General features: G+C 46.2%; 2 protein-coding genes and 1 long non-coding RNA gene across 4 annotated transcripts; 2 read left to right on the forward strand and 1 right to left on the reverse strand.

Annotated features, from left to right (window-relative positions):
* The first annotated feature begins 5459 nt into the window (after positions 1 to 5459).
* Positions 5460 to 6585, forward strand: LOC109767557 (uncharacterized). The gene is made up of 3 exons (XM_020326307.4): positions 5460 to 5746; positions 5885 to 6066; positions 6172 to 6585. The coding sequence occupies exons 1-3, from the start codon at positions 5636 to 5638 to the stop codon at positions 6335 to 6337; spliced, it is 459 nt and encodes a 152-aa protein (XP_020181896.1). The 5' UTR covers positions 5460 to 5635; the 3' UTR covers positions 6338 to 6585.
* A 231-nt stretch (positions 6586 to 6816) lies between these two features.
* On the reverse strand, positions 6817 to 14143 carry LOC109767553 (uncharacterized). 2 transcript variants are annotated; one of them, XR_012183140.1, is made up of 4 exons: positions 13782 to 14143; positions 13366 to 13550; positions 12895 to 13157; positions 6817 to 7434 (listed from the first exon to the last, which is right to left on the reverse strand). It is a non-coding gene; the product is annotated as an uncharacterized lncRNA (long non-coding RNA). The 2 variants fall into 2 exon arrangements; XR_002233852.4 differs by lacking the exon at positions 6817 to 7434 and having other exon boundaries at positions 12640 to 13157; positions 13782 to 14135.
* LOC120965294 (uncharacterized) lies at positions 8176 to 12478 on the forward strand. Its single transcript, XM_040390851.3, has 4 exons — positions 8176 to 9363; positions 9468 to 11044; positions 11111 to 11278; positions 11364 to 12478. Exons 1-4 carry the CDS (start codon positions 8512 to 8514, stop codon positions 11557 to 11559), a joined length of 2793 nt encoding a protein of 930 aa, XP_040246785.1. The 5' UTR covers positions 8176 to 8511; the 3' UTR covers positions 11560 to 12478.
* Positions 14144 to 14745: the final 602 nt, after the last annotated feature.

Genomic DNA, 14745 nt, shown 5'->3' on the forward strand with positions numbered 1-14745 from the left:
AACAATAATAACATAATTGGATCATATAACTATCCCTCAACATGCAACAAGAGTCACTCTAAAGTCACTAATAGCGGAGAACAAACGAAGAGATTATGGTAGGGTACGAAACCACCTCAAAGTTATTCTTTCCAATCAATCCGTTGGGCTACTCCTATAAGTGTCACAAACAGCCCTAGAGTTCGTACTAGAATAACACCTTAAGACACAAATCAACCAAAACCCTAATGTCACCTAGATACTCCAATGTCACCTCAAGTATCCGTGGGTATGATTATACGATATGCATCACACAATCTCAGATTCATCTATTCAACCAACACATAGAACCTCAAAGAGTGCCCCAAAGTTTCTACCGGAGAATCAAGACAAAAACATGTGCCAACCCCTATGCATAGGTTCATGGGCGGAACCCGCAAGTTGATCACCAAAACATACATCAAGTGAATCACGTGATATCCCACTGTCACCACAGATACGCACGGCAAGACATACATCAAGTGTTCTCAAATCATTAAAGACTCAATCTGATAAGATTACTTCAAAGGGAAAACTCAATCCATTACAAGAGAGTAGAGGGGGAGAAGCAACATAAGATCCAACTATAATAGCAAAGCTCGCGATACATCAAGATCGTGCCAAATCAAGAACACGAGAGAGAGAGAGAGAGAGAGAGAGAGAGAGAGATCAAACACATAGCTACTGGTACATACCCTCAGCCCCGAGGGTGAACTACTCCCTCCTCGTCATGGAGAGCGCCGGGATGAAGATGGCCACCGGTGAGGGTTCCCCCCTCCGGCAGGGTGCCGGAACAAGGTCCCGATTGGTTTTTGGTGGCTACAGAGGCTTGCGGCGGCGGAACTCCCAATCTATTATGTTCCCCGATCGTTTTAGGGTATATGGATATATATAGGTGAAAGAAGTACGTCAGGGGAGCCACGAGGGGCCCACGAGGGTGGAGGGCGCGCCCCCCTGCCTCGTGCCTCCCTCGTAGCTTTCCTGACATGCACTCCAAGTCTCCCGGGTTGCTTTCCTTCCAAAAATAATTTCTCCAGAAGGTTTCATTCCGTTTCGACTCCGTTTGATATTCCTTTCTTCGAAACACTGAAACAAGGGAAAAACAGGAACTGGCACTGGGCTCTGGGTCAATAGGTTAGTCCCAAAAATAATATAAAAGTGCATAATAAAGCCCATAAACATCCAAGATGGATAATATAATAGCATGGAACAATAAAAAATTATAGATACGTTGGAGACGTATCACCCCGCCAACATTTTGGATCCATCAAAATGCATAACCCAGTTGGAATACGCGTTGTACTCTTTAGGGAGTTCGACCTCTGTCCATTCGGCGACGAAGTCAGCCAGTACTTGGGATTTGATGGCTCGACGAGGTTTGTATGTGATGTCGAATGGGAGGAGCTCAATGGCCCATTTGGCAATCTGGCCCGTGGCGTCCCGGTTGTTTATTATATCATTGAGGGGCACTTCAGAAGCCACCGTGATTGAACACTCCTGAAAGTAGTGTCGCAACTTTCGAGATGCCATGAAGACTGCATATGCTATCTTTTGATAGTGAGGGTACCGGGATTTGCATGGTGTGTGGACGGTGGATACGTAGTATACCGGCTTTTGGAGTGGAAATTTGTGTCCGTCCTGTTCTCGCTCGACGACGAGTACGGCACTCACCACCTGGTGTGTTTCCGATATATATAGGAGCATTGGTTCGCCGACATTTGGCGCGGCCAGGATTGGGTTGCTTGCCAGAAGGGCTTTTATTTCTGCCAGTCCGGTTGTCGCTGCGTCTGTCCACTCGAAGTTATCGATGCGTCGTAGAAGGCGATAGGGGCAGCGCCTTTTCCCCCAACCTGGAGATAAAGCGGCTTAAAGCTGCCACGCACCCAGCGAGTTTTTGGACCTGTTTAAGTTCGGTTGGCGTAGCCAATTGTGACAGGGCTCGGATTTTGGCTGGATTTGCTTCAATCCCTCTATTGGAAACGATGAAGCCCAGCAGTTTTCCGGCGGGGACGCCGAAGACGCACTTTTCTGGGTTAAGTTTGATGTCATATGTACGGAGGTTGTCGAATGTGAGACGCAAATCGTCTATTAGTGTTTCGACGTGTCTAGTTTTGATGACGACGTCGTCCACGTAGGCCTCCACTGTCTTGCCGATCTGTTTCTCGAGGCATGTTTGGATCATGCGCTGGTAGGTGGCGCCGGCGTTCTTGAGCCCGAAAGGCATGGTGATGAAGCAAAACGGCCCGTATGGTGTAATGAATGCTGTTGCGGCTTGATCGGACTCCTTCATTTTGATTTGATGGTATCCGGAATATGCATCAAGGAAGCACAGCGAGTCGTGTCCCGCAGTAGCGTCAATGATTTGATCGATGCGAGGAAGGGGGAAGGGATCCTTAGGGCGAGCCTTGTTAAGGTCTTTGAAATCGACGCATAGGCGCCAGGATTTATCCTTCTTTGGTACCATTACCAAGTTTGCCAGCCAGTCCGGATGTTTAATATCTCTGATGAATCCGGCCTCGATGAGTTTGGCTAGCTCTTCCCCCATAGCTTGTCGTTTGGGTTCGGAAAAGCGCCGCAGTGATTGTTTGACTGGCTTATATTCCTTCTGTATGTTGAGGCTGTGTTCGGCCAACTCGCGCGGGATTCCTGGCATATCTGAGGGGTGCCAGGCGAATATATCCCAGTTTTCGCGTAAGAAGTCTCGTAGTGTGGAGTCGACTGTAGGGCTGAGTTGCGCTCCAATAGATGCTGTCTTCTTCGGGTCTGTTGGATGGACCTGAAATTTGACTATTTCTTCTGCTGGCTTGAAGGAAGTGGACTTGGGTTGTTTGTCCAGGATCACGTCGTCCCTATCCACAGTGGCGCGTAGTGCGGTTAATTCTTTGGCCGCAAGGGCCTCAGATAATGCCTCGAGGGCCAGGGATGCGGTTTTGTTCTCGGCGCGGAGTGCTATATCCGTATCGCTGACGAGGGTGATTATTCCGTTAGGCCCGGGCATTTTTAGCTTCATATACCCATAGTGAGGTACAGCTTGAAAGCGCATGAAGGCTTCTCGCCCCAACAGGGCGTGATATCCACTATTGAAAGGGGCCACCTGGAAAGTTATTTCTTCGGATCGATAATTGTCCGGCGTGCCGAATACCACATCAAGTGTAATTTTTCCCGCACACCGCGCTTCCCGACTGGGAATGATACCTCGAAAGGTTGTGCTGCTTTTCTCGATGCGGCTCCTGTCTATTTCCATCTTGTGGAGCGTGTCCTCGTAAATGAGGTTTAGTCCGCTGCCGCCGTCCATAAGGACTTTTGTAAGTCGAAAACCGTCCACGATGGGACTGAGGACTAATGCGGCTGGCGCTCGGGCTGTTCTGTATTTAGGTTCGTCACTGGCGTTAAAGGTTATGGTCGTGTCGTTCCAGGGGTCAATTGCGGCGACCTGACAGACTTCGACGAGATCACGCAGTGCCTTTTTACGCTTATTGTTTGGAGCGAATGTCTCGAAGACCGTCAATACTCTTGTGTCGTCGTTTTCTGGGGGGTGCTGTTCTGGGGTGTCCCTGATAAGGATGTCCTCGCCGCTCTTGGCTACCTGCCGAAGTATCCAACATGCTCTGAGGTTGTGGGTTGCCGCGGTATCTGGCGTCGTGTGTATTTTGCATGGGCCATTGAGCCATCCCTCCAGAACGGTGTCGTGCAGCGTGATGGGTTTATGTTTTTTGACTATTGGGCTGGGCGTACCGCGGGGGTGCGTCCTCTTTGCCTGTAGGGGGAGTTGAGTTGGGACCGACGGTCCCCAGCAAGCTGCCTGAGTTTTCCAGGCGCTTTCCATCGCGCTGTACTTTTGTACGATAGTTGCTAAGTCAGCGAACTTTAGTATGCGGCGGCGATTGATAGCGTTGAGGATGCCTTCGTCCGCGCAGTTGTTGCAGAATGGTGCTATCGCATCTTCGTCGCGGCAGTCTTTTACCTTATTTTTGACAAGGAGGAATCTGGCCCAGAAGTGGTGGACCGTTTCCTGAGACTGTTGTTTGATGCTCATGAGAGCGTCTATGTCCGGGTGGGTGGGTGGAATTAAATCCGAACCCTGACCCGATTTTGGATCCGGAGTTTGGAGATCTACTGGGCCTGACAGTTCGGGCTCCAGGATATCGACTGATTTTTTAGGCTCGTCATTCGACTCTATGTTCGGAGGGCGAGACATGCCTTTCTGCCGGAGAATACCCGGCCCTTCCAGATCGGAGATCGGAACATAGTTTGTCTTCAATACAACAGAAGAGTTGTCCCGCTCCTCGACTACCGCTATCTGATGGGTGATCGGCGGAGTTTTAATTTCTCTCTGGTCGGGTTTAAGCCCAACCCAATCGTAGTCTGTAGCGACCCCCAGGGCGGCCATGCGATCCAGGAGTTCGTTCAACGACGATAACTCCGTCGGATCCATGCGGGCGGAGTATTCAGGGTCAACGCGAAGGCGATTTTCGATGACTTGAGAGGTCATCGTCGGCTTAAGGGCCGAACTGGCGGTCATGACGAAGCCGCCCAGCCGGAGGGTTTGGCCTGGGGCCAGGGCTACTCCAGAGATGATATTATCCTTGACAACAAGGCGAGCCATCAACCCTCTTGGCGACGGCACAGTGGAACTCTCAATGAAAGCACCAATGTCGGTGTCAAAACCGGCGGATCTCGGGTAGGGGTCCCGAACTGTGCGTCTAGGATCGATGGTAACAGGAGACGGGGGACACGATGTTTACCCAGGTTCGGGCCCTCTCTATGGAGGTAATACCCTACTTCCTGCTTGATTGATCTTGATGAATATGAGTGTTACAAGAGTTGATCTACCACGAGATCGTAATGGCTAAACCTTATAAGTCTAGCCTATGTGAATATGGTAATCAGTATCCTTTCCGGACTAACCCCTTCGGTTTATATAGACACTGGGGGATCTAGGGTTTATATAGAGTCGGTTGCATAAGAAGGGATCTTCATAATCTGTCGCCAAGCTTGCCTTCCACGCCAAGTAGAGTCCAATTCGGACACAGGTACAGTCTTCGGCCTTCATGTCTTCACAGCCCATCAGTCCGGCCATGGATAATAGGTCGGACGCCCGAGGACCCCTTAGTCCAGGACTCCCTCATCCACCACGCGCCGCACGTCTCGCGCAATCCCGTAACGGGCACCTGGTCGGGACACATCGCGCGGGAGGAGATCGCCACATCGCATCGGACGGCTGGAGTGCGTGCGCTCGCGCCAGCGAACGAGCGCAGTTGCACGAGTCAGACTTTAGGTTAATTTAAAGGGAAGACAAGAAATTATCTAAAGTGGCGGGTCGCTCGCTAAGCATCCCATGCGGCCGTGCGCTGGCTAGACGCGTCCTGCAATACAACGCTTCCGGTGTTGGAGTCGGAGGCCGCGGAACCCTAATCTGATACGATTGGGAGTAGACACCCAGAGTGCGCTCGCCAGAATACTTCTTGTCTGGTCCGCACTCTGTTTCGTTGTGGGATACGGCAACCAAGGCGTGGCTGTGGCGGACTCGGAAGTCGGAACACGGTCGCCTATTATTCCGTAATATAAAACCAGCCCTGCAAAGGTAGGGTGAGGATCCGCGGAACTAGGAAGCGACATGCCGGCGGCGATGAGGCTCTGCGCTCGCGCGCTCCGGCGAACGCAGCAGCCGGCGGTGGCCTCGACGCAGCAGCGGTGGGTCTCGACAAGGTGGTTCGGCAAAACAAGGGTGAGTAGAGTAATTTAATTATTACCCGATTACATCCGTTCGTTGGTTCGTTGGTTCGAGCGACAAGTAATTCCGGCGGACACAGGGAGTAGATAGATTGGACGAATTACTCGATTTTGTACCTGTCCGAATCAACAGGCCACCACGGCGGAAGAGCTAAAAGACTTGGCGCGGGCCGCAGAGATGAAAGAGGAGCTCTACAACACCATCTCTGACATCACAGCCAAGTACAAGGTTCGTGGAAAGACAGGCAGAGACAACAGGCTGCTGCTCGAGCGACTCTCCATGCAAGTCGAGCCTAGACCCAATGACCCCTACTGGTTAGCTTATATTTGATCTCATCTCAAGCATTTACAGCTTATATATCTACATGTGCTTCTTTTTCTTTCTGGTTCTGATATCATCTGACCTGACCTTTTATGTAGGCGGTCTTGTCTGAGAACGGAAATAACCAATCATATCTTGATCACGGTTGGATCATGCTCTCTTATTAGTATGGCTCCTTTTGCTGTAAGTTCGCTGATTACAGCGTTAACCCCTCGAAAAAAGAATTTGTTGGAGCAATGGTGGGACGCAGTATTCGGAAACTAGACTTGGGTCCAGGAGCTAGCTCCGGGATTGGTGGAGGCGGCGCTAGCTCAAGTCAAGTCTGATGCACATCAATGACTGATTACTCAAGACGATCAACTGTTTATCAGCTAGCGCTGTAATAGTTGGAAGTCCATCAACACTATGGTTGGAACTATGTAAATGTTTGACATCACCAACACATAAGAACGATGTTATAATTAATCTTCTGTTTGGACTGGATGATTTTCATTCCAGAGTTTTATTTCATATGACTGCTTTATTGTACGTTTGCTCATGATCCTCTTACATGACACCGTCTGCCTTTCTCATCTATGATTGTGCGAAACCAGCCTGGATTATGTTAATATATGGCAACATGCGGTTGCTTACTTTAGAAAATTATTGAAAAACATAACAGAAAAACCAATCTAAATTTCAAAAAAAAATGACAGAATAAAGGACCTGCACTTGCATTCATTATAACAAAACTGAGTCTTCTCAAAACTTTTCGGCCTTGGATTATGCCAGCTAACAAAAGAAAAACAGATGCCTCAGCTACCAAAAGTGAAAAACAAAATTGAGATCATCATCTAAAGCACTAAGTTAGTCATCTAATTCCAGATATTGTGACCTCTCCTTTTTCTTCTATATGAAAACATAACAGAAATCTCCAAGGTTGCCAACAAAATCTGTGAGTCTAGATCATGCGTCCAATTTCCAATTTAATGTAGTTAGACCTCCCCTTGGAGTGTTTACTTATAGGATCAGATAGAAATCATTCACACGAGTTTCTCAAATAATATGTCCTATGAATTCTTCGCTTTCTTCGAAGGGGTCGAAGTGAACAGATCAAGTAGCTGGTTAATGCTCATGGTCTTCAGGCTGGCGTTCTCAGCATTTATCACCGCACTCAAAGCCGACACCTTGAAGCGCCGGGGACTATGACTCTTCCAGAGTACGGTGTATGATGAGGCCGCACATTCACAACTTTGTTTTGACCGAAAAGATGCGCTCTCTCAATTGCATGTAAGAGCAGAATGGTGCTATTACTAGTTCCAAATGTGCGTCTTTGGCGCGCAACAATGTTGGTGATATTAGCAATGCTCCCCTCAACGTAACTGATAAAATGAATCATTTGCAGTGAATTGGAGGGATCAAAATGCCCATCCAACATTCGTGACATTCATAAGAACACAATTAGGATAGAAGATGAACTCCATACAATCAGCACAGAAGATTTGGACGATGTAATAAGAGAATATTGCTTATTTACCATAGACAACCTCGGCTATTGCTTATTTGCCATCGAACAAACCAACTTTGCTCTTGTACCGCTTACAAGCTCGTTTCGTTGCCAATTTGCCATCACCGTTACTCTGCCGTTATACATCCACCGTTAGATTGAATAGCCCCTGTCAGTTTATCTGAAAATACCAGTACTACCCTCATCTATCACCCTCTTATTTTCTTGTAAAAAAAAAGGAAAAACATGTGGTAAAAAAAACCCTTTCTTTCCTCCCGCAATACTCGACCCGCACAACTCCCCTGATTCCAACCCTAGCCTCCTAGCCTGGCCGCGGCGTGGCCATGGCGGAACCGCCGCCGCCGCCCCTCCCGCATCTGTTCCCGCTGGCCGGAGGTCCTCCTCTCGTGGTCGTCTCTCCATCCACCGGCCCTTCCGCCCCCTGCCCTCCAGCTGCTGCTCCCGCTGGTGGTCCTCCAGCTGCTGCTTCGGCCACAGCCGGCCCTCCATCTGCTGCTCCGGCCGCCAGCGGCCCTCCAGCTGTTGCTCCCTCCGCCGCCGACCCTGCAGCTGGGGATCTTGCCGCCATTGGCCCTGCAGCACCAGATCTCGGAGCCGCCGGCCCTGCAGCTGCGGATCCAGCCGTCGGCGCCCCTACAGGTGCTTCTCCAGCCGCCGGCCCTGCAGATGCTGCTCCAGCCACCGCCGCCCCTGCACTGTCTACTGCTGCCTCATCCCCAGCAGCCGGCGCCCCTACAGCCGATGGACCTTCTGTTCCAGCTGGTGAGGATGTTGCTTCTTCAGCATCTGCTCAATCCCCGCGACGAATTGCTGCAGTAAGGTAGTTCATTGTCTCATGTGTTCGTGATATGTTCTCTCATGATATTTAGTTGCACATTGCGCCTAATCTTTAGACAAATTGGTTGATGATTGTCATGGTTGCGTCCGCAGGATGGACCAGGCATCAACATGTGTGCTAGAAGTTAGGATATGTAGCAGTCGCCGTAACTTCAGCGGAGGTTTTTCCTTCAGTTGGAGCATTGATTTGCATGCTATCACTACTATGAAGGGGTTTCTAGATGCTATTTCTGCACAGTACTCTTGGGTTGTGTGGTCTGATGATGAAACTATCATTGTAGAATGGTTTGATAGTATTAGTGAGAAATACAAACCTGTTGCAAATGATGAAGAGTTGATGACAATGTTTGAGTGTTTTAAGCAAGTTAGACATGGCAAAGTAGCACTTAAAGTTTTAAATGAACATGAAAAAAGGGATGAGTTAAATGCTGATATGCCATCTACTCCTTCACATGCAACACCTTCTCTAGCACTGCCTAGTCAGCCAAGTAATGTCAGTGAAGAAACTGAAGAACCTACGGATACATATCTAGCGAATCCACACGAGGAATATGAACATGTAGGTGTTGATGAGGAAGACCAGTACTCAATTGGTAGTGCTTGCTCGGATTCCGATAGTAGTGAGGATGAGCTTGATAATGTTGTAGTTGATGTGGACGGTGTTGAGGACAGCAGTGATGATGAGGAGTGGATTGTAGAAGATGCTATACCGGATGATGCTCCTCCGGATGTAGCGCATAACATGGAAGACCCACCCATGGCTGTGGGCACTATATACCCGAATATTGAAGTGTTTAGATTGGCAATTGCTCAATACTCTATTAAGCGTGAATTTGAGTACAAAATTGAAAAATCTGAACCTACTCGATTCAGAGCTAAATGTGGACAAAAAGGATGCAAATGGAGAATACATGTCGGTACAATTGATGACGGTGTCACTATGGAGGTATGTATATGATACTTGAATATATGTTATGTTACTTGAATTGATGTCTAACTTCAAAGTGAATTAGTATTTAGTACTGATTGTTATATGATTTGTATTTGCAGGTGAAAATCCATGATGAAGAACATAATTGTCACAGCACAAGAAAAAGTGATAACCCAAAGGCTGCTTCGAAGTCTTGGATATGTTCCAAGGTAATTGATTGGGTAAAAGAAGATCCTAGTGTGACATCAATGGAGCTACGAAGGAGGTTGCATGACAAGTACAAGATTTGGATCCGTTATGACAAAGTTTACCGTGGAAGAGAGCTAGCATCGATGAGGTTGTTTGGAAATTGGGATGATTCATTTGACAAGTTATATGCTTGGAAAGCTGAAGTTGAAAAGAGATCTCCTGGAAGCATAGTGGCCATTGATCACATGGAGTACAAAGGAAAAAAAAGGTTTGTGAGGATGTTTGTTACATTCAAGCCTTTGTGTGATGGGTTTTTGGCCGGTTGCCGACCATACTTGGCAATTGATAGTACTCATTTGACTGGGAAGTATAGAGGTCAGCTAGCAATTGCTTGTGCTGTTGATGGGCACAATTGGTTGTACCCTGTTGCTTATGCAATTATTGACTCGGAAACAACAGAAAGTTGGGATTGGTTCATGGAGAAGCTTCATCAAGCTATTGGTTGTCCACCTGGACTTGCAATCTGTTCGGATGCAGGAAAAGGGATTGATAGTGCAATTGAAGAGGTGTATAAGTATGCTGAACATAGGGAATGCATGCGCCACTTGGTTGTCAACTTTAAGAAAAAAATTCATGGTAAAGTATTTGATGACCATATGTGGCCAGCAGCTTATTCATGGACTCCAGAAGCTTTCGAAGCCCACATGGCAGCCATACATGAGAAAAAACCTAAAGCAATAGAGTACTTGACAAGATACCATAGTAGGCTTTGGTCCAGGAGCAAATTTTCCACTTCCTCAAAGGTGGATTATGTGACAAACAATCTGGCCGAGTGCTTCAACAACTGGATTAACAAGCACAAGGGCATGATGTTGTTTCAGTTGGTGGACAAAATTAGAAGGAATATATTAGTCAAGATGGAGAAGAGGAGGAGGATTGCCAAAAAATTGGAAGGCCATCGTATACTACCTAGTGTCATGAAGGAGTTGAATGCAAAGAGTAGAGGGTTGGACATAGAGTATGAGAGGATTGACCACATGAAAGCAGAGGTGAGTGAGGGTGGTGAAGATGGCAAGCGACATGTTGTGGATCTGGACATGAGGACATGCACATGTAGAGAATTCCAAGTATCAGGGAAGCCTTGCAAGCATGCCATTTCCTTCATCACCGGAATTAGAGGGGTCACTATAGAAGACTTTGTTGATGATTACTATAGTGTTGCCAAGTTCGCAGCAGCATATACTCCTGTAATGCCGGGGCTTACTGATGCATCTCAATGGCCAAAGAAAACCCATGAATTCTTTTTGCACCCTCCAATCCTTCGAAGGGCTCCTGGGAGGCCAAAAGTAGAGAGGCACAAGAGTGGTGCTGAGCATAGCAAGAGCAAGAGAAGAAAAGGACAACATCAGTGCCCAATTTGCAAAGACTATGGTCATAGATGGCAAGGTTGCAAAAATGCTGATCCAGATGCAAAAGAAGCGTATGCTGATGTGGCAAAAGAAAGAAGGTAAGAGTGTAATTTTGTTAAAATTATCATGCATATAACAATGCTAATGTTCTTTTGGTCATGTAGGAAAAAAAGAAATAAATCCAAAGTTGCAGCAAGGAGTGGTGACGCTAATATTCAAGCAATCGAAGGTACCCAACCAACGTTGCCTCTTCCATGTTCAACTACCAACCCAAGTGAAGTAGATGTGGTGAAGTCAACATCATCTAAGACTACATCATCTAAATCTGTGAGGTAAATGACACCTTAGTTTTCAAGATTATATTGTGCTTCTCTTTTGCAATCATATCATCTACTTATACATGAATTGTTAATTTAGGTCCAAAACCGGTTCGAACCAAATTGAGAGCACCTCAATGGAAATTGCGTCAACAGCAAAGCGGCGCAAGGGCAAGTCGAAGGCAAAGGTGATCCCAGCTGCAGCGGACAGCCCCGCAATGGCCACTCGAAGCAAGAAAAGGCAACCAAACAGCCCTGCGATGGCCACTCGTAGCAAGAAAAAACTGAAAGTGTGAACTTGTTTCTTTCTATGACATTTGTGGACTTGTTTTCTTGCACTGGACATTGGTCTCTTTTGTGCATTTCAATTTCTTGTACTGGACATTGGTCTCTTTCGTGCACTTCAGTTTCTTGTACTGGAATATGAGTACCATGTCTATTTCTCCTGTTTACTATCCTCATTATGTGTTATGATGCAAATATATTATTGTCATGTTTATAACTGTTTGATCCTGAAATTACAAGCTAGGTGCTGCCAATTTTTTTATAGAGAAATATGTTATCTTAATATTTGTTATTCTCATGCAAGCTAGCTCCAGCAAGGTGCTACCTTTTATCCTTGTTATGTGTTATGATGAAAATACTATATTGTTCTCATAAATTGTTTGATCTATAATTACAAGCAAGGTGTTGCCAATTTATTTTACAGAAATATGTAATCACAATATGTTATGATAATTTGAACAGAAGTGCTTCAACATGGTTAAAAGGAACAATAGGTAAGGTTGCTCATTTGCCATTGAGGGTAAAATCGTCATTTTGCTTACTTTAACAGAAGTGGCTAACACCAAGTAAACGGCTGATGGCAAATTAGCAACGAAACAAGCTTGTAAGCGGTACAAGAGCAACGCTAGTTTGTTCGATGGCAAATGAGCAATGACCGAGCTTGTCAATGGTAAATAAGCAATTGTCTCATGTAATAACCAACTGACAGCATTCATATGGCACCGAAAATCAATTTGGACAAGATAACAACCAACTATGCTTTTAGTGCTAAACAAATAACCATACATACTCCCTCCGTTCCTAAATATAAGACCTTTTAGAGATTTTACTATGAACTACATACGGATGTATATAGACATACTTTAGAGTGTAGACTCATTCATTTTGCTCCGTATATAGTCTATAGTGGAATCCCTAAAAGGTCTTATATTTAGGAATGGAGGGAGTAGATCATAGCGGATTTCTCACAAGCTGTAACAAAAAGTACAGAAGCAGGAAGTTCTTCTTCTCTAGTGCTAGTACAGATGGTGAAGGACCAGAGAGGAGGGAAACAGTTACAGTTTTGCGTGGTTAAAACTGAACAATTAGTGTAAGAAATCATTCTGGTATTATTCTTGGTTCAAAGTGAAATACAGTTATTACTTTCAGTTCGTATACAACAACAGTTTGACCTAATCTAAAACTGCATAATCTGAAGACATGTCATTTTTTTTCCATCACGGGCATCAAACAGATAACAAAACATGACTTAAAAACAAAGAAAATGGATGGAAGAATATTATGCAGAAAGAAAAGCAATTCAAGTAACCTTCTTATTAATGTACACAGTTTTTAATCTCCCCTACCTAGATTTGTTATTTCTGACTTGAAGAACATTCAACCCCTGTAGTGGAAATCTATGCATCTCAATTTTGCTTGCTATCATCTGCAAAAGCCAAAAGACTGCAACTCTATTGCAGGAACGAAGGATTAGAAACATGAATTTTCTTGGACTCAAAATTCAACGATACATATTCAATTGCATCACGCCTGCCCAACTCAAGCCTCCTCGGTGAAATCTGAATATGTGACCAGAAACTGTCATGTCCCGAAGATGCAAATAATTCACCTGCAAGCAAAAAAAAAAAGTAAGTGGTTGAAAGCTGGGAGAAAATATATGTCCAGTACATAAAAAGTATGCATACAGAGATAACCATTTTATTTTTCTAAATCACCAACTTAACAGCCCAACGGCCAACGCTAGCAAATCTAGGCACACGGTTTTCTTTTGAGAAAGATACGAACACAAATCCCTTGCTTCTAGCACCAGAACATACCATAAAGCCACTGACCTCCTCCATGTAAGATTCAGAGTCATGCGCCGCTGCCTAACCTTCTCCTTGCTTGATTTAATGGCCCGTGGCCAACTCCGCCAGCCACTCTGTTAGCCTCCGCCTTGAAATTCGTCAGAGACTAAAGAGCAGAATTTTTCATTCAGAGCAAACTAAATGTGGGCAACGACCTACATACATCAAATATAAGAGTTCTTAATGGTGGACATCAAATTCATATCTTACCATCTCAGAAGGCAAACACAATCTACTTGGAATAAATAAACAAACAATCAAGTCATGTGCCAACATAAATGGTCAGAATCTATAGTCGACGGATGAATCTTTTTCTTCTTCTTTTTTCTGAGTTGGTCCACGGATGGGATGAATCTGATTGAATCGAAGGTGCTCGGCGACCGTACCTTGGCATCCGTGTTCATCTTAGGTTGGCACCACGAGAAATTCGGACGCATCCGGCTGTTGATTGAGGAACCAATTGATAGATCTCACCGACCCGTCCGTGAACATCTTGAGGCTGCACCACAAGAAATAGTCCATGGGTGGGGATCCAATTGGCATGCAACCAGGAAGAAGTTTGCCGTCGGAGCGAGGGTCGGCGAGCTGGGTAAGATAAATGGGCAGAAGAGCGCCATGGCAGGCGCAGGCTGGGAGGAGGACATGAGGGAGCTTTCTTTCTTTCCTTGGAGAGAGATGAGACGAGACAGGAGGCGGCTAGGGTAGGGGAACGCGAGGCCGCTCGGCCGGCGCTCCTGATTAATATCGGACCGGACTGCCCCAAAAAGCGGATCGGGCGGCTGGGTTTGTTCTGTAGTAGTATTATTGGCACAAGTTATTGGCCCTAATTAACCGTGTCCAGAAGCACTGATCCTTTCATCGGCAGCCTGTAAAATTTCAGCTCGTAATATTATAAGCTCAGCTCCGCAGTGAGTCAAGTCGGTCTGACACGAGACATGACGCGGTGCAGTACAAACTATACCTCGCGGTGAACAGCGGCGCGGTCGCCCATGTGACGCAGGCAGCCGGGACCCGCCGCAGAGAGGAGCCACATGTGAGTGAACGCGCCTCAGCATGGGGCCGAACGCGCCAGCTCACTACTTGTCTCGACTAGCACCGTACAGTTCGACATGGATGATAAGTATTTTTTTTAGTGCTCGATTAAACTTGTCCGGATGCCAAAGTAAATTTCCTTGATTAAACTTGTCCGGATGCCAAAGTAAATTTCCTTGAACAAGTGGCAAGATGAATGCAGACCAAATAAACAGTCCACAGTGGTGCCAAATATATTTAGTGGTATAATGTTTACCTAACCAAATATATTTGCACTCGGCACTCGCATAAAAGCCCCATTTCCTGCTTATTTATCTC

Source organism: Aegilops tauschii, chromosome 5, assembly GCF_002575655.3.
Source record: "Aegilops tauschii subsp. strangulata cultivar AL8/78 chromosome 5, Aet v6.0, whole genome shotgun sequence".
Taxonomy (NCBI): Eukaryota; Viridiplantae; Streptophyta; class Magnoliopsida; order Poales; family Poaceae; genus Aegilops; species Aegilops tauschii.

Excerpts from the sequence above, each read along its gene's own strand:
- LOC109767557 (XM_020326307.4), top strand. The coding sequence starts at position 5,636 with ATGCCGGCGGCGATGAGGCTCTGCGCTCGCGCGCTCCGGCGAACGCAG. Across the intron at positions 5,747-5,884 it reads GGTGGTTCGGCAAAACAAGG|GCCACCACGGCGGAAGAGCT; the intron begins GTGAGTAGAGTA and ends CCGAATCAACAG. Across the intron at positions 6,067-6,171 it reads AGACCCAATGACCCCTACTG|GCGGTCTTGTCTGAGAACGG; the intron begins GTTAGCTTATAT and ends CCTTTTATGTAG.
- LOC120965294 (XM_040390851.3), top strand. The coding sequence starts at position 8,512 with ATGGACCAGGCATCAACATGTGTGCTAGAAGTTAGGATATGTAGCAGT. Across the intron at positions 9,364-9,467 it reads ATGACGGTGTCACTATGGAG|GTGAAAATCCATGATGAAGA; the intron begins GTATGTATATGA and ends TTGTATTTGCAG. Across the intron at positions 11,045-11,110 it reads GATGTGGCAAAAGAAAGAAG|GAAAAAAAGAAATAAATCCA; the intron begins GTAAGAGTGTAA and ends TTGGTCATGTAG.